Here is a 27,706-nt window from a genome sequence, read left to right as displayed (position 1 = left end):
ATTTCTATCTATCTATTTATCTATTTCTATCTACGCACGCGCACACAAACAAACACACACACACTCTCAACATGGTGTTTGATTATGAACTGTTGTAGTATTAATCTAGGCTACAATGTATATTGGTCCCAACAATTATATTGGAGCACATATAGAAAACTGGCCCACAGACAAAATGGTGTGTAACTCCTAGAAACTAGTTGGGCTTTTACTTTCCTTGTCTTACCTACACTAGAAAAAAGAAGTTCATTTAAAAACTACACGCCAAGGTTTGGCATTATTGTGCATTGATCGTGAATCCAGCACGCATCCAAGGTACTCGCTTCCTATCTCTATGTGCAGAGTGGTAGAGAAATCTTTAGGAATGCACTTTGGAAAAAGTGGAAAAGTTAGATTGTAGTGCCACCTCCTATTCCTTTAGTTCCTTCACTTACAATAGATCAAAGTTTTCCGATCTTCACCTGCTAGAGTGTGTCTGTGGGACAGCTGACACTAATACAGAATGTACCCTTCCGGAGGTTGCAGAACTATGCTGAAAAGTGCTAGGGCACTATGACTTCCTTTGGCCAGGGTCATTAAAAGATAGGGCAGATGTATTAAGCCTGGAGAAGTGATAAGTGCAAGGAGATAACGTACCAGCCAGTCGTCTCCTAACTGTCAATTTGCATATTGGAGCTGATTTGCTGGTGCGTTACTTATCACCTTGCATTTATCAATGCTTTATCACTTCTCCTGGTTTAATACATCTTCCCCAGGGAGCCCTGGAGTGGTAAATGTAGTCCCAGTGTAACAGACAGGTGTCCCTATGAAAAAAAAGATGCATACACAACTTCTTTGAAAAATAAGAGTGATTAACATAGAGACTCGTCAGGACCCTGCATAATCACTGTATTTAATATTTTAATAAATTTGTAGTTCAAATTACATTTTCTATACTTGATCCTTCTTATGCTCCCCTGTGAACATGTACAGATGGGTCCACATTTATCTTGACCTTTAATAGGATTAACTGAGATTGGCCAGTCTGACTTAATCCCCTGCTGTATTGTTCTCTGTATTGTATTGCAGTTGAGAACAATAGATGAAGGGTTTATGCTAATAAATCATGTTGTGCCAAGGCTGAGAAAACTAGTCAAGATAACCGTGTAGGTACATTTGTGGAAATTGAGGCACATACTGTTTCCAACCATTGCATTGCAAAGCTGCTATTTTGTGTTGCATAAATGGCCTCCATGATGTGACTGGCTGCTGTGGTTTACAGCCCTTTGTTCTGTTTATCAGTGTCCATGCATGCCCCCTCTGTGTATTTAATCAAACAATTTAGAAACTCTTGTTACATTGTTGGCCTAAAGGTGTGTACACACTAGGCAATGTGCTCGGTGAGCGACATCGCCTAGTGTTTTCCTGGCCGGAGTAAGTACAATATAGAAGACAAAATGGTGCTTCCTTTGCTAAAGATTCATTGATATAACCATTTTCAATATTGGACAAAGCGGTCAATGTGCTGCTAAGTTAACAGTCTGTCTCAACCCTTGGTATGTGTAATGCAGACCCTAACCATTCCATGATGGTGTCACTATTCTAGTCTGGAGGGCAAGATCAGGAGAGGAAGAGAACCAAGCGCAGAGGAGACCTGTACTCCATACAGACATCCCTGATTGTGGCTGCCCTGAAGAAGATGTTACCCATTGGTCTCAACATGTGCACACCAGGGGACCAGGAACTCATATCACTGGCAAAGAGCAGATATAGTCTTGTAAGTAAAATTCATTTTCCTGTAATATTCCCAGGATGACAATTTCGATCTTGGCTCAAAAATGTGTGCGAGGAAAAATGTGCATTTCTCTAGATTCATTTATATACAAATTATGTTCGTCTAGAATTGCTGATGACTGCAAATAAATGCTATTATCATTTTGGATGTGCGTAGCCTGCAAATATCACATTAGCATTTCTATCTGTATGTAAGGATTAATCTGTATAAATTCCCATGCATAGTATTCCTATACCGCAGTATTAGAATGGAGACATTGACATGTATTCTTTCAGAAGTGACTGGAAATTAACAGGCAACAAATCCTCATTTTATTCTGATAGCTACTCATTTTATTGTCTGTGTGAGTTTGCACATGGATAATAACTAGTTTAATCAAATAAATAGGCCTGTTTGTATGTAATAATGAAACATTTGCAATCATGTAAGACTACAGCTCTGAGCTCAGCACCTTGGACAGCTCCAGCAAGAAGTAGTACTGCAGTCTAATTAACCCGCTTTGTTTAAAATCCAGAGAAAATGAAAATGTCCACACAAATAACAATTGTATGAATTTTAAAGTTCTTCTCACATATGATATCTTGATGATTGTTAGTATGCATGCACAGTGATTTACTGCCGGTATGTAATAATTTCCCTTTACTGGCTGTGACAGATATAGGCATGAAACTATAAAAAACAAATCACGTGAATTAATAAGCAGTGATTTGTTTAAAACCACTGTGAATGTGTGTTAGATTTATAAACCCTAAAAAGCATGGGTTTGGACAAAAATAATTGTTTAAGAGCCAAACAGGATGATGAAATTATTTGAGGTGCTCAAATCCCTCCACAAGTCGCACCTTAATTTGCATCACAAGTTGCCGAAAAGCAGCAAAATCCCCAAACACATTCTGGTTAGTTTAGTGATAATTAAAATGGGTTTCACATGTTGGTTTTTGTAAGTGGTGCGTTGAGGTGCGATTATTGAGAGATTTTGGTGGGGCTTTTGATTATGCCAAAAATATTTTTTTCACGTCTAGATGCTAAAAAAAAAAAAAAACAGTACAGTACATTGATTTTATGTATTGAGGTGCAAATTTTCGTGATTTTGGTGCTAATTCATGCGCATTTGCAAAGATGTTTTAGTAAATATGTGATTTCCACTGATACCAATGTTATTTTGACAATGTTTGTGCCGTTGGTGATCTAGTGCGATTTGGACTGCAAAGTTGCATTTGACATACAACTTCCATGTAGATTGCTCCATAATAAATTTGCGATTCCCAAAATTGCATATTTTTCACAAAGAAACAGCAAATTGACTAAGGGGGTCATTCCGAGTTGATCGCTCGCTAGCAGTTTTTAGCAGCCGTGCAAACGCATAGTTGCCGCCCACGGGGGAGTGTATTTTCACTTTGCAGGAGTGTGAACGCCTGTGCAGCAGAGCGCCTGCAAACACATTTTGTGCAAAACAAGACCAGCCCTGTATTTACTTATCCTGTGCGATGATTGCTGCGACGAGTGACATGGTAATGACGTCAGATACCCGCCCAGCAAATGCCCTGCCACGCCTGCGTTTTTCCAAACACTCCCAGAAAACGGTCAGTTGACACCCAGAAACTCCCACTTCCTGTCAATCTCCTTGCGATCGGCTGTGCGATTGGAATCGTCACAAGAACCAGTGCAAAACCACAAAGAACTTCGTACCTGTACGACGCGCGTGCGCATTGCGGTGCATACGCAGATTAGCCATTTTTTTCACTGATCTCTACGCAGCGAACAACGGCAGCTAGCGATCAATTCAGAATGACCCCCTCAAATCGACCTTTAGTAAATGTACCCCAGGAGTGGAATTCTCTACTCAATCTTAAAAAGGACTAGCCCTGTGCAACCTGTGCAACTTAGGCCAGAGGTTCCACTTTCCTTGATGACACCTGGTATGGCCGGCCATGAAAGAAGGCATGGATTCATATGAGGGGGCATGGCCTCGTGGCCCAAACCTCTGTGTTCAGCACTCCAGGGGTTTGGGAGATGCAGGCTGCACCCAGGGATTGCTGTGACTGCAGTGCCGAGTCCTATACAATGACAGGAGCTGGGTGCTGCACGTAATATTACAGTGCAGCATTCAGCTCCTGTTACTGAGCAGGAGCCGGCATTTTGGTGTCAGCCCTTCATGGGTGACATCTGGGTGTGCCCTGCACCCACCTTGTGATGCCATTGGCTTAGGCTGGTTCCCACTAAAGAAGGGGCCAATGAGTGTAGAGTTAATTGATAGAGTGGAAACAAACACTTTTATGGAGGAGGGTGTGCAAAACTAGATTGTTGCAAAACTCGAAGTAGAGGATGCTGCTACTTACACACCTCCAACCCCCACGTTACAAGAGGCATTTCTGACTTTTATTTACAGTTTAATTAAATTATTATGTCAACTTATGTAAACTATGTACTCAGAGGCAATTGAGTGTTTTATCCCCTTGTCCAAGTGTTGAAAGTATGTAGAAGTGTCCATATTGAACCTATTGATTCAGGATGGGAGATCTATTTTACTATATCCCAGCTATAGTACATTGATGAGTCTCTGCTTTAAGGTCTAGCACTACCCGCTAAAACTGTAATCCATTCCATAGTGATATATTCATTACATAAAACCTTGTAAATTACAAATGTGCTCTGCACCGCATGCAAGTGAGTAAGCTAAGAGGACATGGAAAGATGTATTAACCCTTCCACAGAGTCTAGGTGGAGGTGTTACCCATAGCAACTGGAGATGTGCGGCTGGCACTTTTCGTGTTTTGGTTTTGGTTCTAATTCCACTTTTGTGTTTTGGTTTTGGCTTGGTTTTGCCAAAACCACCCTTTCGTGTTTTGGTTTTGGTTGTAGATCTGGATGATTTTTGAAAAAAGCATAAAAACAGCTAAAATCACAGAATTTGGGGGTACTTTTGCTCCTATGGTATTACTAACCTCAATAACAATCATTTCCACTCATTTCCAGTCTATTCTGAACACCTCACACCTCACAATATTGTTTTTAGGCCAAAAGGTTGCACCGAGGTTGCTGGATGACTAAGCTAAGCGACACAAGTGGACACAAACACCTGGCCTATCTAGGAGTAGCACTGCAGTGTCAGACAGGAGGGCAGATATAAAAAAAAAGGCCTCAAACAGCACATTATGCAAAGAAGAAAAAGAATTGCAAAGAGGTAGTTGTATGACTAAGCCAAGCGACACAAACAATTGGCCCATCTAGGCATGGCACTGCAGTGGCAGACAGGAGGGCAGATATAAAAAAAAGGCCCTTTTCAGCACATGATGCAAAGAAGAAAAAAGGTGCACCGAGGTTGCTGTATGACTAAGCCAAGCGACACAAACAATTGGCCCATCTAGGCATGGCACTGCAGTGGCAGACAGGAGGGCAGATATCAAAAAAAGGCCCCTAACAGCACATGATGCAAAGAAGAAAAAAAGGTGCACCGAGGTTGCTGTATGACTAAGCTAAGTGCCACAACCACCTGGCCCATCTAGTAGTGTCACGCAGTGGCTGAATGTCGAGAGTGGGCCGCAGTTGTTCGGCCCACTGACAGCATCTCCAGCACGCTCCAGTCACTTTTAAAAAAATCTGCAATTGGTGGACTTATACGGCAGTACCCTAGGACTAATACAGCAGTACCCCTGGACTCATACGGCAGTTTCACACAGGATGGCACTTTTCAAAAACTAGGCCCTGAACAGCACCTCATGCAAAGATGTCGAAGAGGTGCAATGAGGTAGCTGTATGACTAAGCCAAGCAACACAAACAATTCCAACTGGAATACGTCCAAATCACTGGAATTAATTGGCAAGATCACTGTAATTATATGTCCAAATCACTGGAATTAATTGGCAAAATCACTGTAATTATACGTCCAAATCACTGGAATTAATTGGCAAATCACTGTAATTATACGTCCAAATCACTGGAATGAATTGGCAAGATCACTGTAATTAATAATTATACGTCCAAATCACTGGAATTAATTGGCAAAATCACTGTAATTATACGTCCAAATCACTGGAATTAATTGGCAAGATCACTGTAATTAATAATTATTCATCCAAATCACTGGAATTAATTGGCAAGATCACTATAATTAATAATTATACATCCAAATACTGGAATTAATTGGCAAGATCACTGTAATTAATAATTATACGTCCAAATCACTGGAATTAATTGGCAAAATCTCGGCATCGCCTGCCTAGTGAAGTTGAATCTAGATGAGATTTGTTACCGGGGACACAATACCTCCATCAATTGTCTAAATCCCACTGCACTACTGGCGGATACCGGACGCACATCTAACACCAACATAAGTGTCAAGGCCTCAGTTATGAGGGCTTCCATCATCATGTGAAGCTGAACCACTAGTCATGAACATAGGCCAGGGCCTCAGCCGTTCCTTGCCACTCCGTGTCGTAAATGGCATATTGGCAAGTTTACGTTTCTCCTCAGACCATTTAAATTTCTTTTTTTGGGTCTCTTTACTGAACTTTTGGCTTTTTGAATTTTACATGCCCTCTACTATCACAATGGGCATCGGCCTTGGCAGACGACGTTGATGGCATTTCATCGTCTATGTCATGGCTAGTGGCAGCAGCTTCAGCACTAGGAGGAAGTGGTTCTTGATCTTTACCTATTTTATCCTCCAAATGTTTGTTCGCCATTATTTTTCTGGAGTTATATAACACAATATGCGGCACAAGAGGGCATACCCCTACACCTCACAGGGCAAACCCTGTAAAAATTATTTGGATTAAATATTAATAACCCTTTTATTTGGAGTAAATAATATACAGCACAGGACAGCACCACTGTACTTATATGGCAGCACCACTGGACTGGAGTTATACAGAATTATATGGAGTTATATGGAATTATATGGCAGGATAACTGGAATTATACGGCAGTATCACGGGAATTATACGGCAATATCACAGGAATTATATGCCAGTATCACGGGAATTATACGGCAATGTCACAGGAATTATACGGCAATATCATAGGAATTATACGCCAGTATTCCGAGAATTATACGGCAATGTCACAGGAATTATACGCCAGTATTAATAATAATAATAATAATAATTTTATTTATATAGCGCTCTTTCTCCAATAGGACCCAAGGCGCTTAACAGATACATAGCATAATATAGTACAGAAAATAATGAAGTACATTTTCATAAAATACAGAAGCATGAAGATACTAAAAGGGACATTATGGAAATGCTTGAGTAAACAGAAAAGTCTTGAGTCTACTTTTGAAAGATTCTATAGTTGGGGCCTCTCGCACTGTGCGGGGAAGTGAGTTCCATAGAGTCGGAGCCACATGACTAAAAGCTCGACCCCCAGATGAATTTCGGTAGATTGTAGGTACTGCTAAAAGTCCTTCATCTACAGATGGCAGTAATCGAGTGGGGCAGTATGGGGTCAGAAGCTGTTTCAGGTACCTTGGGCCTTGGTCATGTAATGCTTTGAAACTCAGTAAGCCAATCTTGAAGATGATTCGCCATCGTACAGGCAGCCAGTGAAGGGAGTAGAGGATGGGTGTTATGTGGCTAGAACGGGGCTGGTTGGTTAATAGCCTGGCAGCTGTGTTTTGCACCAGCTGTAAGCGCTGCAATTCTTTTGCTGGTAGACCAAGGTAGAGGGCATTACAGTAGTCTAAACGAGATGATACAAATGCATGTATGACTTTTGGCATATCATCTGAGGGAATTAAGTGCTTGATTCTGGCTATGTTCCTCAGGTGAAAGAATGAGGATTTGATTGTGGCTGATATCTGAGGTTTAAGTGTCAAGCCACCATCCAGGACAACGCCAAGATTCTGCACACGATCACTGGTCTGTAATCCTGAATCCCCGAGTGTAAGTCCAGTTGGTTGGCTATGCTGCAATGCTGCAGTCTTGTCCTTTGATGTTGCGGTCGTATCATAAGGACCTCTGTTTTATCCGGGTTCAGTCGCAGCCAACTGGCGCTCATCCACTCCAGTAGTTCAGCTAGACAGCCATTTAGGGTTGCTATTGGGTTATCAGTGCCCGGAGCAAAGGACAAGTACAGTTGTGTATCATCTGCATAGCAGTGGTAGACCAGGCCATGGCGCCTGATTATTTCGCCCAATGGGAGCATGTATACTGCAAAAAGCATGGGGGATAGTATAGAACCTTGTGGGACACCACATGGCAATGGCACTGGTGGTGATGAGTATAATCCAGATGATACTCTCTGTGACCTGCCTGTGAGAAATGATTTGAACCAGCTTAGAACTGTGCCATCCAGACCACAGAAATGTATCAGTCGCTCAATCAGAAGCCCATGGTCCACGGTATCAAATGCTGCCGAGAGATCCAGAAGGATTAATATTGAACAGTCACCTCTGTCTTTTGCCATCAGAAGATCATTTAACACACACACCAGGGCTGTTTCAGTGCTATGTCTTCTCCTGAATCCTGATTGAAATGGATCATAAATATCATGGGTTGTCAGGCGGGTTTCCAGTTGATTTGCAACGACTTTCTCAATAACCTTTCCTAGGAAAGGTAGGTTTGATACCGGTCTGTAGTTGGTCATGCAGTCGGGATCTAAATTAGGTTTTTTAAGAAGCGGTCTAACAATTGCTTCCTTTAGGGGTCCAGGAAAAATGCCTGTCTGCAAAGAGCATTGAACAATTTTTGTAAAGACAGGACCAATTATATCCATACAACCTATTAGAAGCTTGGTTGAGGCTGGGTCCAGATCACAGGTGGTGGGACGCAAAATCCGAGCAATTTCAGCAGTGTCCTTTACATCCACTGTATCAAAGCTGGTCCATGAAGGCAGGTAGCTTATATTGGCAGGCTTTGTAGTTTGGCACTCCTTTGATGGCACTGTGGAGATTCCAGCCCGGATGGTGGATATTTTATCTGCAAAGAAGTTTGCAAACTCGTTGCATCTTGCCTGGGAGAGGGTCTCATCAGTCTGCAGGCATGCTGGCTTGCAAAGCATCTCCACTGTGCGGAAAAGTTGAGCTGGCCTATTGTTTGCTGCTGTGATCTCATTTGACAGGAACTGTGCTTTCTTACGAGTGATTGTCGATTGATATTCTACGTTATGCTTTATTAGTTTTATTTTGTCATCCACTAGGTTAGTCTTCCTCCATCGTCTTTCCAGTCTACGCCCCCTTTTCTTGAGCTCACTAACACTGTTGTCGAACCATGGAGCTTGACGTTGTGGTTTGCGAGGTCTTATACGCACAGGGGCGATAATATCAATTGCAGCCATAACATCCCTATTATAATAACGGATTAGGGAACAGGGATCTTCACAGGCACCCAGTATAGCAGAGAGATCCAGATTAGCTGCAAGAGCCTGGGGAGTCATACCCCTCCTTGGACGATACCTGGTCAACTCCACGGGCAGAGATCTTAATTGAGGGGTTGCAACTGAGAACCAGAGGGAGTAGTGGTCTGACCAGATGACTGGGTTTATTTTTAGGTCAGTGACTTCTAATCCAATCTGAAAGACAAAGTCCAGAGTGTGACCACTTTTATGTGTGGCAGAGGGAATGACCTGTGTGAAGCCCAGACCATTCATTGTGCACAGGAGGTCTTGGCCAAGGCGTGAGAGCTCATCATCCACCCATGCATTGAAATCCCCGAGGATGAGCCATCTTTGATGTTCCAGAACCAGGCCAGCGACAGTGTCTGCAATTTCTTGCAGAAATATCTTTCCATCTCCAGGTGGCCGGTATATGAGAAGTACTCTGAAACCTAATCCTGTCGAACTCCGGGCAGCAATGCACTCGAATGAGCGAGTAGTTTCAATAGGGTGGACCCTAAGTTTAAGTTCTTTTTTGAAGCAGATAGCCACCCCGCCACCCCTGTGGTCCAGTCTTGGGTTGTGGATGACAGAGTAGTTTGTTGGTACTGCAGCCTCCAATATAGGTGCTGCATTTTCATCTAGCCAGGTCTCTGTAATACAGGCTAGATCTGCAGATTCAATAAGGTCAGCAAATGTTGCAGTCTTGTTTCTTATAGATCTGGCATTACAAAGGACTGACCTGATTGGGCATACCAGGGGGGCTTCAGTTTTGTGTATGTTAAGTGCAGGAGCTCTGGGTATGGGGGTCACAAAGTGAGAGTTGACAGTTCTGTCCTTCCAAACACAGGGCCGTCTTTTGGGTATCACTTCTATTTGATTGTTCTTTGAGTATGGGGGTGAGCAGGTGGGCAAAGGACTTAGATGGTTACCGGGGGAAATACATTTCCGGCCTGCTCGCTTCCCACGAATGCGCCAGTGTTTTCTTTTTAAAATGCCAAGGGATTGGAGAATAGAAGCCTGTGATGGTGTGATAGGAACTGCAGAACGTGGTGGGCAGAGAATGAAGCTGGAGCAATACGTATACATTTGGTCATCAATGACAGATTACTATAAGTTTGAGCTGCATATGATGATGAGAGAGGGAGAGAAAGCAGTGTTTTTTTTTTTGTTTTTTTTTCCTTTTTGTGTTTTGTTTTCCCCCAATTCGGTATGTGATCCAAAATGATAATGGGATTATGAACAAAGTTATTGCTATAACCTATTGTGTATATTTGAAGCAAGTAATAAATAAAATAACTGCTGATTTAGTCAATTATCCTAGGATAGGCAGCCTTTTGGAAAGGTGTTAGAAGCCAATTCCTACTGTGTAGGTGTGAAAAGTCTCAGTGTGAGAGGCCTTTGAAGTAGATTTTTTTTTTGTGGGGGTAGTGATAACGTGTCCTGGAAATGGATCCTGATTTTAAACAGTGAGCCTTCAGCAATTCAGAGCCTGAATATACTGATATTAGTAGATTAATGCAATAAGTCAGTTATTTGTTGCTCAGAGAACAGAGGTGGATGATGTCTAAGTGAGGGGCCTGATGTAGCCAAAGATAGGTTGTAATCCACAGTACCTTATCTGGGTAATGTCCAATGCAGAGTACAGCAGCTGCTAAACTGAAGGATTTCTCAGTGGAGATATGCAGAGGATTCAGTCCAGGATTCAATCCAGTGTGTATCTCAGCGCAGGAATGCAATCCGTTGGTTTTGATGAAATGTCCGCGTAGAGTAGTACAAGTTCAAGGTAAGTCCTTGGATATTTATGATGATTCATAGGTCAGTTGTGGTGAATTTAAGCTGTTTTATGGAGATGATCAGGAGCATACAAAAGGTGAGGCAGCCATCTTGGGCGCTAGAATTATACGGCAATGTCACAGGAATTATACGGCAATATCATAGGAATTATACGCCAGTATTCCGAGAATTATACGGCAATGTCACAGGAATTATACGCCAGTATTCCAAGAATTATACGGCAATGTCACAGGAATTATACGACAGTATTGCGAGAATTATACGGCAATATCATAGGAATTATATGCCAGTATTGCGAGAATTATACGGCAATGTCACAGGAATTATACGCCAGTATTCCAAGAATTATACGGCAATGTCACAGGAATTATACGGCAATATCATAGGATTTATACGCCAGTATTGCGAGAATTATACGGCAATATCATAGGAATTATATGCCAGTATTGCGAGAATTATACGGCAATGTCACAGGAATTATACGCCAGTATTCAGAGAATTATACGGCAATGTCACAGGAATTATACGCCAGTATCACGGGAATTATACAGCAATATCACAGGAATTATACGCCAGTATCACGCGAATTATACGGCAGTAACACTGGATATATGGCAGCAGAGGACACCACCATTGTGACTGGTCACTGGAATGATGCTGCACAAGAGACTTCCCCTGGTCTAATGCAGGACAACACAGCACCACTGAAAGGGACTTATACAGCTACACTGGATATATGGCAGCAGAGGACACCATCACTGTGACTGGCCACTGGACTGATGCACAAGACACTACCCCTGGTCTGATGCAAGACAACACAGCACCACTGAAAGGGACTTATACAGCTACACTGGATATATGGCAGCAGAGGACACCACCACTGTGACTGGTCACTGGACTGATGCTGCACAAGACACTTCCCCTGGTCTGATGCAAGACAACACAGCAAAAATGCAAGGGACTTATACAGCAGCCAGCAGCACTGGGGACATATAGCAGCAGAGGACTGTGACTGGCTGGACTGATGCAGCACAATACACTGACTACACTGGACTGGACTGAGCAGCACAACACAGCACAAGACTCGCCACCCCACTTTCCCACCCCCACACAGACACTGAGGATGGAGACATGTCCTCTAACTACACTCTCCGAGACTGGAGTGAAAATGGCCGCGACGCGCGGCTCCTTATATGAAATCCAAATCCCACGAGAATCTGACAGCGGGATGATGACGTTTTGCCTAGTTCGGGTTTCTGAGTCAGGCGGGAAAACCTGAGCCGGGCTCGGAACCGGGCTCTGAGCATGAAGTTCGGTATGTTTTGGTTCTCTGAAAACCGAACCCGCTCATCTCTAGTAGCAACCAATCATATTCTAGCTATAATTTTATTTACCGATTGATTGCTATGGGCAAAACTTCCACTTATTCTGTTTAGAAGGTTTGATGCATTTCCCCATGGGAACAGCCTGCATCTTTATGCATGAAAAGTTATTTTCAAAAATGTCTGTTTTTATTAACTTTTGCAAATTTGGTATAACGAGGTGCCAGAAAGAGCCACAGTGCTTTTCAGGACAGGCTTGGTAGTCTTTGAGAAGTTGGACCATGTTTATTTCATAGCCCCTCTTCATTGATGGTCCATCCTCATGCTTACCACTGGTCTGGTTCTGCTATGGCAGGAAGAGATCCCAGATTGTTTAGCAGATTTTTTTTTTCTTCTTCAATATAGAATGCGAATTTGAAAAACTGGACTTTAATACACCCCAGCCTACATCTTATAAAGTTGATGAAGTGAACATGCACATAAAAGACTTTATGGAAGGTCGACAGGGTTTATAGTCGACATGTGCTAGGTCAAAAGCTCGACATGAGTTTTTTCACATTTATTTTTATTTTTTTGAACTTTTTCATACTTAACGATCCACTGTGGACTACGATTGGAACGGTAATCTGTGCTGAGCGAAGCGTTAGAGGAGCGAGGCACCTTGCCCGAAGCATGGCGAGCGAATCAAGCCATGCGAGGGGACACGGTGCACTAATTGGGGTTCCAGATCACTCTACGAAGAAAATGACACAAAAAAACAACAAAAAACCTCATGTCGACCTTTTGACCTGTCGACCTAGCACATGTCGACCTTCCATCCCTGTCGACCTAGTGACTGTCGACCTATAGTGGTCGACCTAAACATTGTCGACCTAGATACTGTCGATTTGATGATCCACACCCCTTGCAGTATCTAAATATTTGTCAATGTATGTGCTAACACAGAAATGTGTGACTGCAATAATGGAACAATTTGATCATATAAATGCCAGAAAACCATGCAGACTATCTATATACTATATTGTTTGCAGAAAGATACAGATGAAGAAGTGAAAGATCACCTGCGCAGCAACCTCCATCTACAGGAGAGAGTAAGTACCCAACCACATTGCTAGAGATTTGTGCATAATGTGTCCAAGGAAGAAAAAAAAGTATTTTTACCAAAACAAAGCCCAACAACTTACTGTTCTAACAAAATACCAACGGCACTATGGCTGTGTTTGTTATTAAGAATGCAAGATATGTCTGCATGGAAGTCAGCGACAACTTCACTAGGCCACTAAATTGATTGAGTGCAAGGAGCGCTCCTTAGACTTAAGGTCCCTATACACCTAGCGATTTGACTGATCGATATGAACGTTCTCGTTCATTAATGAACGAGAATTCGTTCATAACAGTCAGTGTGTAGGCACCAACGGTGAACGATGCGCGGCCCCGCGCTCATTCACAGTTGGTGCCGGGTCGCTTGTGCATGCAGGCCAATGTGGACATTCTCGTCCATATTAGCATGCATGCATACGGAGCCGGGTGGTGGGGGGGAGTGAAGAAACTTCACTCCCCCCGCCGCTGGGTTGCCTATCTGCCGTATCGGGCAGCTCGGCAGCGGGTCGCCTAATGTGTGGCCCTACATAAGTACCCAGATTTGGCCCAAGTCAATTCTGTGTGCAGCCAAGGGGTGAAATGACCATGAGTACAAATAGAAAGCTATTAGTCCAAGCAGTCACTTCCGCTGCCTATTATTGTCTAATTTTATACCCCTTTTCCACCTAAGTTCCAGGTCTGACCTGAGATTTGTAACACAGTTCCAAACTGAGTCAGCCTTGGGACTAACCCCTTTCCACCACGACTCCGACCTAGATTCTTCCCGTGTCTGACCCGTTTACTCTGCACACGGGTACAGTAGCGCCCGGAGTCTCAGGAGCAGCATCAGCCCCAGTAGAGACTCCAGCGCTGCTCCCTGCCGTTATTGGCTCCGCCCCCATTTCAGTGTCAGCGCTGCAGGAAGCCGTGTCCCCATGGATGCTGTAAACATGATGACCCGGCTTACTCATTTACACTGTCCCTTAACCTGGGTCCTTCCCGGGACAAACACTACAAGCTAGTTGGGTTTGGATTTCTGGGTCACTGGACCCGTATTGACCTTTTTCCATTGAGCTGGGACCCGGGTTATTGCTGTTTTAGCAGCAGTGGAAAAAGGGTATTAGGTATAGCAATAGATTGTCAGATGGTTTGGAAATTCTATTCACACCCATCGTCATAGGCAGATGTCCCACGAGATAGGCCCAGATGCTTTGTTCCTGCCTCCCCTTTCTCAACACCTCACCTGGGCAGTACGGATGGTGTAATGGTTAGCATTACTGCCTCACAGCACTGAGGTCATTGGTTCAATTCCCACCATGGCCCTAACTGTGTGGAGTTTGTATATTCTCCCCGTACTTGCGTGGGTTTCCTCTGGGTACTCCGGTTTCCTCCCACAATCCAAAAATATACTGGTAGGTTAACTGGCTTCCAACAAAATTTAGCGCATTTGTGCGTGTGCATGTGGTAGTGAAGTTAGACTCTAAGATCCACTGGGGCATGGACTGATGTGAATGGGCAAATACTCTTTGTAAAGCGCTACGGAACGTGTGTGCGCTATATAAATAACTGGTAATAAATAATAAATAATGTCTGGGATTTAATAAAGCAATAATCCACCCTCCCAGTAAATCAATTAATTAATAAGGCAAATAACTGTAATAGTAAAATAATTGTGAAGAGTAGCAGAGCATTTTAAACTGGGATAATTGTGGTAATGTTGTAGTGTCTGCCACTGCCGTTAGTGAAATATGAGGAGTAAATTTCGAGAGGTGTTGATTCACAAAGGTGAAATTCATCAAGGCTGATAATCAAGACTCGGGGGCAACATGTTTGTTACTAATTTGTTCATTATCATAAACCCCATTATTCAATCTGTCAAGCACTCCTCTGTATTCTGTTTGTTGCAGCAGTTAGTCGGATATTAGTCTCTCTTATCACAGTTATTACAAAGTTCTATTTGAATGAGAAACAGAAATGATTAAACACTTTGTAATCGTTCATTTACATGTGTTTTTTCTTTAGCGGAGGCCTGTACTGCATAGTGTTACAGTATTGCTCACTTTACTAGCTCTGGTTTTAAATGTATTTTTGACACACCTGGATCCAATTAATTTGCTGTTCCCTGCTCATGCTGTACAAATTATCCCTGATTTCTTCAATTTAAAGCTAATTGATGTTAGCGAGTTTGTAGCGAAGGCGAGCATCAGCGCTTCCCACTCCCCACTTGTCCTCCACACCTTGAACACTGACCTTGTCGTTTTCTGGTGATCAGTCTGAAGACCCTGCAGTGAAATGGCAGCTGAATCTATACAAGGATATACTGAAAAGTGAGGAGAATGATCCTGAGAAAACGGTAGAACGTGTGCAGAAAATTTCAGCTGCCGTCTTCCACCTTGAACAGGTAAAGGACCTCTTAGTGTGACATGAGAATATTAGTTACTCCTCTGGAAACCCAAAATGATCATTATCACCATGTAATACTGTATTAAGTTTCCACTTTCCATGGCAACAGTCATTGACTGTCGTGTAGATCTTTTTTTATAGAGATATGCCCTACATATGGTGATTTGAACTTCTGATTTCCACACTATTGCCACAGGTGGAGCAGCCATTGAGATCCAAGAAGGCTGTCTGGCATAAGCTCTTGTCGAAGCAGAGAAAGAGGGCTGTTGTGGCATGCTTTCGTATGGCTCCTTTGTACAATCTGCCAAGGTTAGACTCCTGAGATGCAACCTATTTCTTTTTCTTGTCATTACTTTTGAGCCTGAAGCTACTAGGGTCTCTGGGTGTCCTTCTGTGACTGATTTGTGCTACATAATAACCCACACGCAGCATTGTGCTTTACTTCTATGCTGTGTTATAAGGTTGCAATTTGCATTTTGCCTAAAGCCCCTATTGTCCCTCATGCTTACATTTTAAAGGATTGCAAAAAGTCAAGATTACTCATAAGTCACTCCTTGTAGTTCCATATCTGCCCTCTTGTAGCGTAAATGTTACCATATTATATATAACTTGACTGTTCAGTTATTATTATTTATGTTACTGATCTACATCTCTCCAATGTCATAACTTGTTAAAACGGAAAATACCCAACAGCATCCAGTAATGTTCTGTTTAAAGTGTAATATGAAAGATTGCAGATCTCTTATACAGTACATCTTCTCATTCAGTTAGGCAGAAAATACTAAAATCATGATCTATTATAGAGATGAGATGATGTCAAATATGACTGCACATAACGATTTACCCAGACAGTAGGCCAGTGTGTTCTTACTATGGCCACACTGACAGCTCCATATTTAATTACCAGTGGCAGGCAGGGAAGAGAATGCAATGTGGCAATGACTTAAGTTTTCCAACAGTGCTTTACAAGAATCCGTTTGATATATGCATGAAAGGGTATACATGAAACCATGCATTAGATATGCATGCGTCATGTATGCTGAGATGTGAATTCATGCATAAAATGAGTTGCACATGCATTTAGAATACATAAAGCTATGTGATGGTTCTAAGCATGGTGTTCCATTTGTCTGTAGTTTGTCTACACATTGCAGATGTCATATCAGTTTATACATGTAGCATAACACTATGTCGTACCAAACTGGTACTTTGGCTGATGTGTTTGTCAAAGATTGATTCAGAAAGAGCTATGGAACCGATTTGGAGGGATTGCTTTGCAAAAACAGTCAGCCCGGTACAGTACCGTCCTGACTGGTTATTCACATATTCACATGAGCGATGCAATTATATGATGTGCCCACACTGCAAAGCCATGTTCATCAGAGGCAGACAGGCTGATAGACCTAGATCTAATCCTCTGTAACAGAATGCCTTGTAGGCCAGATTGGTTTAGTTTGATAGAAAAATACTATGGAAACAGCGCAGGTTACAATCTACAGATGTTCGGTAATAAAAGACAGCTTAATCCTGAAAAATGGCAGAATGTACTAAAGTGATACCACGGTTTTTCTGCAACTGCATGTGGCGACGTTTGCTATGGCGATGGAGAGGATTTTACTTCAGTCCAGTCTGCCATACCAGGACTACAGTACTAAGTGATATGCATGTGCAATACTTTTTTTTTTAAACATAGAAAATGCACCTAACCGTGATTACTTATATTTATTTATTTACACCGGGCAATTCTTATCCTTTTTCATTTTAGGATAAGAATACCGTTTATTTGAGTCATGTCCAATGCAAATAGTTTCCTTCTTATTTTTTGATTTACATTTTTTTTTTTTTTTTTTTTTGGAAAGTCATTTAAATTTTAATACTTGTGATTTTGTTCCTTGTGTTGCTGGCGCTTGAATAAAAACCTATATGCTTTTCTTCAGACACAAAATTAACAATTTCTTCCTGAGCTCCTACCAACGTATTTGGCTGGAAAAAGTACATGAGAACTCAGACTATGACAGTCTAATACTCGTGTTAACGGTAATGTAACTTGTGGCTACACCTGTCTTTGTGCACACAAGTACTCCACCCCAGCCATGTTGTGATGTTTTCATTGGCTTGTGCAATTTTGCAGAGAGATTCTGATTGGTCAGGTTTTAAGTATTATATATCTGTGAGGAGCATATGAGAAGTAACAAATATAACTGTGATTTCAGGATTTTGAAAATTGGCATTTACCTGTTTACACTATTTAATGTTCTGTCCAATGCACAAAATAACCTATATGGTTTACATTTCTTCTCATGACAAAATTGATCTCAACTACTGATTGATTACCAAGTTGTTCAAAACATGGTTCCAGATCAAATGTTGCTACATTGTCTATGTGCACCTGCAACAAGACAGAACTGCTTGTAGCAAGTGACTATGTGACTAATATCAATACTTTTTTAGTAATGACAATAGTGAAAAATCTTCCTAGCAAAACCTGAAAATTGTGGATTTGATCTAGATACCATTATAAATGGAATTTTATCACCATATGATCTTTTGGAACCGAAAGCTGCGCTGACCAATCAGGAGATCCCGAATTGTACAAGATTCCAAACCCTACTAATCACGAGTCACCTGAACTTTTATTTTTATGTTCTTTTGTACCCCTCTTGAATCCCACTTTCACCCCCTGCCAGGCACCGTTCTATTAACCTCTTCCTCCATGGTTATCTGAGATTTTGGATAGAAACAGAGGAAAATTCCTTTGAGGAGAAACTAATTCAAGATTTGGCTGTAAGTACGGGATTAGCTGGAGTTTGGCTCAAAGCACAATTAAATAATTACTACAGCTCATGTATTGCTTCTAAAGAGTGACATCTCAAAAACAAAGTGTGCTTCTTACACAGATTTTAAACATAGGGCACCATACTCCTGTGCATGTACTGTATTGTTCACTCATATTCTGGGGGTGATGTTCCTGTGATGATTAATAGATGTAATTAGTGGAGTGGAGCATAGGTTTTCAGTTAAATAAATTGCTCATCATCTTATGGTGAGTTTTCTTTGAAAACAGTTGTTAATTCAACTTTCTAAGAACCACTGGGGTACTAATTACATTATTTCTGAATAATGATTTTTAATTATTTGTTTTAGTGTTCAGAGGTGTTTAACGCAATGTTTCCTTTTACAGCTGGATAAGATAACTAAGCCTTTCACATTTGCAGTGCTAGGGGCATGTACTTGTGCAGTCTAGTATACAACTGTATTGTTACATTATGAGGCAAATGTGTCAGTTTTGAAAACTTGAAAGCTCTAAATTTAGAAAATAAAAAGTTAGTAAATTAAAACAAAGGTGCTTAATGTATCATAGATCCCAAATTATTGCCAGGAAAGATGGCAGCTGTCCCGTTGGTCTGTTGCCCCAATAGTCACCAGAGAAAGGAATAGAATCAGCGCCTGTAATTCCTGAATAATAAAAGTCAGTATGTGACCAGTTAGGACACTTGGGGCCTGAATCCGATGTGGCCGCTATACTGCCCTATATATATATATATATATATATATATATATATATATATATATATATATCCTATATACAGGAATGATACTGTGCTGTATGTCCTATATATAACAGTGTCTGTTGTCTGGTTGCCATTATATGACACACAACTCTGTGATTCCTTCTGGTTCTGTGTATAGCGCTCCATTATTGCCAGTATACTCTCTATTACACACAGTGTATATAGTGATAGAGTAAACTATATATACACCTACTGGCTACAGGAGGGGGGATTACACATATTCATCCCACAGTCCTCCTACTTTCACCACTGCACAGCACACAGGCAGATCACCTCGGGTATGTTGAGTATTGTAGTCCCCCAAGCCTGCCCTCTAAACCCAGGCACATTGTCTGCTGTATAGACCCAATCCTACATGTGCTAAAAAGTAACCAGAGGGGAGATATAGAAAGAGATGTGACAGGAGCCAGTTCCCAGTCTGCACAGCTACCCCTTCATTGTGTGAGAGAATGAGGACTGTACCTGGCTGCTGCAGCAGGGGGGGGGGGGGGGGGAGAGAACCAGCCTGGGAAATTTATGGAGCAGTCCTAATGGGGGCAGGGTCTTTTTTGGGAATACAGTCTATTGAGGTGGTGGGATTCCTCCTCGTGGGGTCTGATTCTGAATTGGCCAGAGTTGCGGCCTTCTTTGCATCTTTTGCGGAAGTTGCATCTATGACTTTATGCTATTGATGCTACAATGCCCTTCACTGGTGTACATCCATGCGTACAAATATGCAAAAGACATTCATCCTTTTCTACAGACCCTGCAGTCATGATTTATGCATCTTTAGCTGCCACCATTGGTCGCATCATTGTAACTTTCACCAGCCCTATGCTAGGTGCAGATCTCTATGTACAAATGTGTCCTTATACAGATGGAGCCTCCACTATTCAGGCTCCATCTGTGACTAGGCACACCCCCCTGGGCGCGCCTAGTCACTGTGTGAGCGTCTCCGTCTGGACGGGCGCGCATGCCCGGATGGCGACGCTCCCCATTCATTTGAATGCAGAGCATCTCCGTCCGGGCGCACACTCCCAGACAGAGGCGTTTACAGTGGGAAGCGGCTCGTGTACTCACTGCGTGACTAGGCGGAAGGATCGCTTAGTCACGCCGGGAGTACACGCCTGCGACTAGGCAGGGTGAAATGACTGAGGCTCCAGCTGTACATCCTGCCTCAACACATTACGTAGCGGGAGATGCCTGCCTTGAGTGATCTGACAGGTCCCATGCAACTCCGTTAGCATCGGAGCATCTTTTTATATCAAAAATGTGTCTTATTTGCATCGCTATGTAAATAGGATGCACAAGCAGACTCTGATGATTAAAATGATATGCTGCGTGCCTATACACCCTGTGCCTCTGCAGCTGTAACTGCATACGAAATGGTACTGTATGCTATAGTGTTTTCTAGGAAAACACTTTAACCTACCATTTTATATGCAGATACAGTCACGGTCGCACACAGAATATAGGCATGCCACATATCATTTTAATCAACAGAGTCTGGTTGTGTGTAATATTTATATAGTTTTGTGAATAGGATGCATTTTAATGGAATAAGTTGCACTTAAAGACGCTCAGCATTCCTAAGTCACTCACGCCAGAAAGGCTGTTTAACATGCAGGCAGGCTTGATGTACAGTAAGTGGACACATTTGTAACCACTGTCAGCAACACGCCCATACTACGTTATATGTGCGTCTGATTAGTCACCCCTTGTAATAACACAGTGATGCCTAACACATTTCTAATACACTTCTTGGTGCGTGCGTCAGACTGTACTGCAGCTTTGTATGCCACTATTGTGGTGTATGCATATGCATGTTGCAACTGAAGACACAAGCGCAGATGAAAAACATTGCACAAGAAAAAATAAAACACAATGGCCCCCACAGAAAACAACAAAACAAATTGGACCCCACAGCGAAAAAAAAATGTATAATACAGCTTTTGGTATTACAATTTGTTTCAAATTTCCACTGCTGTTTGAAAGGCCCTGTAACACCGAGGTTTTTTTTTTTTTTTAGAACAGTATTTCTCTGACGTCCTAGTGGATGCTGGGGACTCCGTAAGGACCATGGGGAATAGACGGCTCCGCAGGAGACTGGGCACATCTAAAGAAAGATTTAGGACTATCTGGTGTGCACTGGCTCCTCCCCCTATGACCCTCCTCCAAGCCTCAGTTAGATTTCTGTGCCCGGCTGAGCTGGATGCACACTAGGGGCTCTCCTGAGCTCCTAGAAGAAAGTATAGTTTAGGTTTTTTATTTTCAGTGAGACCTGCTGGCAACAGGCTCACTGCAACTAGGGACTAAGGGGAGAAGAAGCGAACCTACCTAAGTGGTGGTAGCTTGGGCTTCTTAGGCTACTGGACACCATTAGCTCCAGAGGGATCGAACACAGGACCCGACCTCGTCGTCCGTTCCCGGAGCCGCGCCGCCGTCCCCCTTACAGAGCCAGAAACAAGAAGGTGGTCCGGAAAATCGGCGGCTGAAGACTTCTGTCTTCTCCAAGGTAGCGCACAGCACTGCAGCTGTGCGCCATTGCTCCTCATGCACACCACACACTGCGGTCACTGATGGGTGCAGGGCGCTGGGGGGGGGGGCGCCCTGAGCAGCAATAATAACACCTTGGCTGGCAAAACTAACACCATATATAGCCCCAGAGGCTATATAGGTGTATATTAACCCCTGCCAGAAACGATAAAATAGCGGGAGAAAGCCCGCCGAAAAAGGGGCGGAGCCAACTCCCTCAGCACACTGGCCCCATTATTCCCTCACAGCTTCGCTGGAAGGAAGCTCCCTGGCTCTCCCCTGCAGTCCTGCACTACAGAAAGGGTAAAAAAGAGAGGGGGGGGGCACAATTTAGGCGCAATATATATATATTATAGGCAGCTATAGGGGAAAACACTCTGTATAGTGATATCCCTGTGTTATATAGCGCCCTGGTGTGTGCTGGCATACTCTCCCTCTGTCTCCCCAAAGGGCTTTGTGGGGTCCTGTCCTCTGTTAGAGCATTCCCTGTGTGTCTGCTGTGTGTCGGTACTGCTGTGTCGACATGTATGATGAGGATAATGATGTGGAGGCGGAGCAAATGCCTGTGAATGTGATGTCACCCTCTGCGGGGTCGACACCAGTGTGGATGGACTTATGGAAGGAATTACGTGACAGTGTCAGCTCCTTACATAAAAGGTTTGACGACATAGGACAGCCGGCTACTCAGCTTGTGCCTGTCCAAGCGTCTCAAATGTCATCAGGGGCTATAAAACGCCCGCTACCTCAGATGACAGATACAGATGTCGACACGGATACTGACTCCAGTGTCGACGATGATGAGACGGGTGTACCCTCCAATAGATCCACCCGTTATATGATTGAGGCTATGAAAAATGTATTACACATTTCTGATGATACCCCAGGTACCACAAAAAAGGGTATTATGTTTGGTGAGAAAAAACTACCAGTAGTTTTTCCTGCATCTGACGAATTAAATGAGGTGTGTGAGGAAGCGTGGACTTCCCCAGATAAGAAATTGATCATTTCTAAAAGGTTAATGGCTGCGTACCCTTTCCCGCCAGAGGATAGGTCACGCTGGGAAACACCCCCTAGGGTAGATAAAGCGCTGACACGCTTATCAAAGAAGGTGGCACTACCGTCTCCGGATACGGCCGCCCTAAAGGAACCTGCTGATAGAAAGCAGGAAAGTACCCTAAAAGCTATATACACACACACTGGCATTATATTGAGACCCGCTATTGCATCAGCTTGGATGTGCAGTGCTGCTGCTGCGTGGTCAGACTCCCTGTCGGAAAACATTAATACCATGGATAGGGACAATATTTTGCTAACGATTGACCATATAAAAGACGCGGTCTTATACATGCGTGATGCACAGAGGGATATTTGCCGGCTGGCATCAAAAATAAGCGCTATGTCCATTGCCGCCAGACGGGGGTTATGGACTAGGCAATGGTCAGGTGATGCCGACTCCAAGCGGCACATGGAAGTTTTACCCTATAAAGGGGTGGAACTTTTTGGGGAAGGTCTTTCAGACCTCGTTTCCACAGCTACTGCTGGGAAATCGACTTTTTTGCAACAGGCTACCCCACAGCAAAAGAAAGCACCGTATTATCAGGTACAGTCCTTTCGGCCCAGAAAAATAAGCGGGCTAGAGGCTCATCCTTTCTGCCGAGGGGCAGAGGAAGGGGGAAAAAGCTGCAGCACACAGCTAGTTCCCAGGAGCAGAAGTCCTCCCCTGCGTCCGGTAAGTCCACAGCATGACGCTGGGGCTTTTCAGGCGGAATCGGGAACGGTGGGGGCACATCTCAGGTTTTTCAGCACACAGTGGGCTCTCTCACAGGTGGATCCCTGGGTCCTTCAAGTGGTATCTCAGGGGTACAGGCTGGAATTCGAGACGTCTCCCCCCCGCCGTTTCCTAAAATCTGCCTTGCCGGCAACTCCCTCTGCCAGGGAGGCAGTGTGGGTGGCTATTCAAAAACTGTATTCACAGAAATTGATTGTCAAGGTACCCCTCCTTCAGCAAGGAAAGGGTTACTACTCCACAATGTTTGTGGTACCGAAACCGGACGGTTCGGTGAGACCCATCTTAAATTTAAAAGCCTTGAACACTTATATCAAAAGGTTCAAGTTCAAGATGGAATCGCTCAGGGCGGTTATTGCGAGCCTGGAGGAGGGGGATTACATGGTATCCCTAGACATCAAGGATACCTCAGATTTGTGGTACAGGACTGTCACTATCAGTTCCAGACGCTGCCGTTTGGGTTATCCACGGCACCGAGGGTCTTTACCAAGGTAATGGCCGAAATGATGATACTCCTTCGCAAGAAGGGAGTTTTAATTATCCCGTACTTGGACTATCTCCTGATAAAGGCGAGGTCCAAAGAACAGTTGATAGTGGGGTTGGCACTTTCTCAGGAAGTGCTACAACAGCACGGCTGGATTCTAAACATTCCAAAGTCACAGCTGGTCCCGACGACACGTCTTCTGTTCCTGGGAATGATTCTGGACACAGACCAGAAAAAAGTGTTTCTTCCACTGGAAAAAGCAGAGGAATTGTCATCTCTGGTCAGAGACATCCTAAAACCAGGAAAGTGTCGGTACATCAATGCACACGAGTCCTGGGAAAAATGGTAGCTTCGTACGAAGCAATTCCATTCGGAAGGTTCCACGCAAGGACGTTCCAGTGGGACCTGTTGGACAAATGGTCCGGGTCCCATCTCCAGATGCAACAGCGGATAACCCTATCGGCCAGATCCAGGTTGTCGCTGCTGTGGTGGCTGCAGAGGGCTCATCTACTAGAGGGCCGCAGATTCGGAATACAGGACTGGGTCCTGGTGACCACGGATGCCAGCCTTCGGGGCTGGGGGGCAGTCACAAAGGGAAGAAATTTCCAAGGACTGTGGTCAGATCAGGAGATTTATCTTCACATAAATATCCTGGAGCTAAGGGCCATTTACAATGCCCTAAGCCAGGCAAGACCCCTGCTTCAAAACCAGCTGGTACTGATCCAGTCAGACAACATCACGGCGGTCGCCCATGTAAACAGACAGGGCGGCACGAGAAGCAGGATGGCAGAAGTCTTCCAAATGCTGGTCAACCGGTGGGAAAAACCACAGGTAGACATGATGGCGTCCCGCCTCAACAAGAAGTTGACAAGATATTGCGCCCGGTCAAGAGACCCTCAGGCGATAGCGGTGGACGCTCTAGTGACACCATGGGTGTATCAGTCGGTTTATGTGTTTCCTCCTCTACCTCTCATACCCAAGGTACTGAGAATAATAAGAAGGCGAGGAGTGAAAACCATACTCGTGGTTCCGGATTGGCCAAGAAGAGCTTGGTACCCGGAACTTAAAGAGATGTTTACAGAGGACCCTTGGCCTCTGCCGTTCAGACAAGACCTGCTGCAGCAGGGACCCTGTCTGTTCCAAGACTTACCGCGGCTGCGTTTGACGGCATGGCGGTTGAACACCGGATCCTGAAGGAAAAGGGTATTCCGGAGGAAGTCATCCCTACCCTGATCAAAGCCAGGAAGGATGTCACCGCAAGACATTATCACCGCATTTGGCGAAGATATGTTGCTTGGTGTGAGGCCATGAAGGCCCCGACGGAGGAATTTCACCTGGGTCGATTCCTGCACTTCCTGCAAGCAGGGGTGACGTTGGGCCTCAAATTGGGGTCCATAAAGGTCCAGATTTCGGCTCTGTCGATTTTCTTCCAAAAAGAACTGGCTTCACTGCCTGAAGTTCAGACTTTTGTCAAAGGAGTACTGCATATTCAGCCTCCTTTTGTGCCCCCAGTGGCACCTTGGGATCTCAATGTGGTTTTGGCATTCCTGAAATCACATTGGTTCGAACCACTTAAGACTGTGGGTTTAAAATATCTCACGTGGAAAGTGGTTATGCTGTTGGCCCTGGCGTCGGCCAGGCGGGTTTCAGAATTGGCGGCTTTGTCTTGTAAAAGCCCTTATCTGATTTTCCATATGGATAGGGCAGAATTGAGGACTCGTCCTCAGTTTCTCCCAAAGGTGGTCTCAGCTTTTCACTTGAACCAACCTATTGTGGTGCCTGCGGCTACTAGGGACTTGGAGGATTCCAAGTTGCTGGACGTAGTCAGGGCCCTAAAAAATTTTATATTTCCAGGACGGCTGGAGTCAGAAAGACTGACTCGCTGTTTATCCTGTATGCACCCACTAAGCTGGGTGCTCCTGCTTCTAAGCAGTCTATTGCGCGCTGGATTTGTAGCACTATTCAGCTGGCGCATTCTGCGGTAGGCTTACCGCAGCCTAAATCTGTAAAAGCCCATTTCACACGGAAGGGGGCTCATCTTGGGCGGCTGCCCGAGGGGTCTCGGCTTTACAACTTTGCAGAGCAGCTACTTGGTCGGGGGGCAAACACGTTTGCAAAATTCTACAAATTTGATACCCTGGCTGAGGAGGACCTGGAATTCTCTCATTCGGTGCTGCAGAGTCATCCGCACTCTCCCGCCCGTTTGGGAGCTTTGGTATAATCCCCATGGTCCTTACGGAGTTCCCAGCATACACTAGGACGTCAGAGAAAATAAGAATTTACTCACCGGTAATTCTATTTCTCGTAGTCCGTAGTGGATGCTGGCTGCCCATCCCAAGTGCGGATTGTCTACAATACCTGTACATAGTTATTGTTACAAAAATCGGGTTTTGTTGTGAGCCATCTCTTCAGAGGCTCCATTTGTTATCATACTGTTAACCGGGGTTCCTATCACGTGTTATATGGTGTGATTGGTGTGGTTGGTATGAGTCTTACCCGGGATTCAAAAATCCTTCCTTATTGTGTCAGCTCTTCCAGGCACAGTTCCTAACTGAGGCTTGGAGGAGGGTCATAGGGGGAGGAGCCAGTGCACACCAGATAGTCCTAAATCTTTCTTTAGATGTGCCCAGTCTCCTGCGGAGCCGTCTATTCCCCATGGTCCTTACGGAGTCCCCAGCATCCACTACGGACTACGAGAAATAGAATTACCGGTGAGTAAATTCTTATTTTTTATTAGCTAGATGAGAAATAAAACAGACATGACCTGCGCATAGGTGCAAATGCGTTGAGCATAAAAGTATCACAAGATAAATCAGACCATAAGTTTAAAACAACAGTTAGATGTGGCAAGGTCTGGAAAGTCTATCCAACCAGAGTCGGATTAAGGGGGGTGCCCCGGGGGGTCAGTATCCCAGGCCCCCCTGTTTTAAGGGGCCCCCCGGCCGGAGCTCTGCACCGATCTACAGGTTGCCGGGGCAGGAGGGATCCACGCTGTGCATGCGGCTTCCTCCCCCCTCCTCTCTGGCAGCACAGTCGGGGACTGAGTCAAGCAATCTCCAGCCTTCGCTGCTGCCAGGAGAGATGCTGCTGGCGGCAGAGGCTGGAGATTGCTTGACTCAGTGCCCGACCGTGCTGCCCAAGAGGAGGGGGGAGGAAGCCGCATGCACAGCCGCACTCCTCCCCCGGCAGCGTGGATCCCTCATACCCCGGCAGCCTGGTGTCTTCTCTTCTCCCCCTGCTACAGCGCGGCTCCCGTTGCCTGTGACCGCGGGAGGTGAGCAGCGGGGTGGAGGTGGGGGTTGGGGGGGGTAACTGTGGGGGGGCTGCTGTCTTTGGAGTCCCGGGCCCCCCGAGGGCTTAATCCGGCCCTGTATCCAACATAAACATATAATCTCATTTTATTTTAATTTTTAAGAAAGATAAAAGAGCGAAAGAGAAAGAGGTAGTAAGAGAAAGAGAGAGAGAGAAAAAAAAGGGAAAAGAAGAAAACCCTACTGGTCACATCCATCCCACGATGGCGCTTAAATAATCTGACAGATCTAATAGAGAGGATATAAAAATTAGAAAGAATTCTTTTAATAAATGCCGGGGGAACCTTAAAGTAAGAAGTCCAAGGCTCCCAAATCTTTATGAATTTCTTCGAAAAACCTTTCAATATG

The 27,706-nt window shown here is 44.1% G+C and overlaps 1 protein-coding gene across 1 annotated transcript in view; it reads left to right on the top strand.

Annotated features, from left to right (window-relative positions):
- The window catches only part of RYR3 (ryanodine receptor 3), a 1,295,770-nt gene that overhangs the window by 1,002,641 nt on the left and 265,423 nt on the right, over positions 1-27,706 (top strand). Inside the window, 5 exon segments of the mRNA XM_063948019.1 lie at positions 1,586-1,756; positions 13,240-13,299; positions 15,561-15,689; positions 15,888-16,000; positions 17,629-17,728. Coding sequence (XP_063804089.1) covers positions 1,586-1,756; positions 13,240-13,299; positions 15,561-15,689; positions 15,888-16,000; positions 17,629-17,728 — 573 coding nt within the window.

The sequence above is a fragment of the Pseudophryne corroboree genome, chromosome 12 (genome assembly GCF_028390025.1).
Source record: "Pseudophryne corroboree isolate aPseCor3 chromosome 12, aPseCor3.hap2, whole genome shotgun sequence".
NCBI lineage: Eukaryota > Metazoa > Chordata > Amphibia > Anura > Myobatrachidae > Pseudophryne > Pseudophryne corroboree.
Note: the sequence above shows the minus strand (reverse complement) of the source record. Positions and strands in the feature narration are given on the sequence as shown.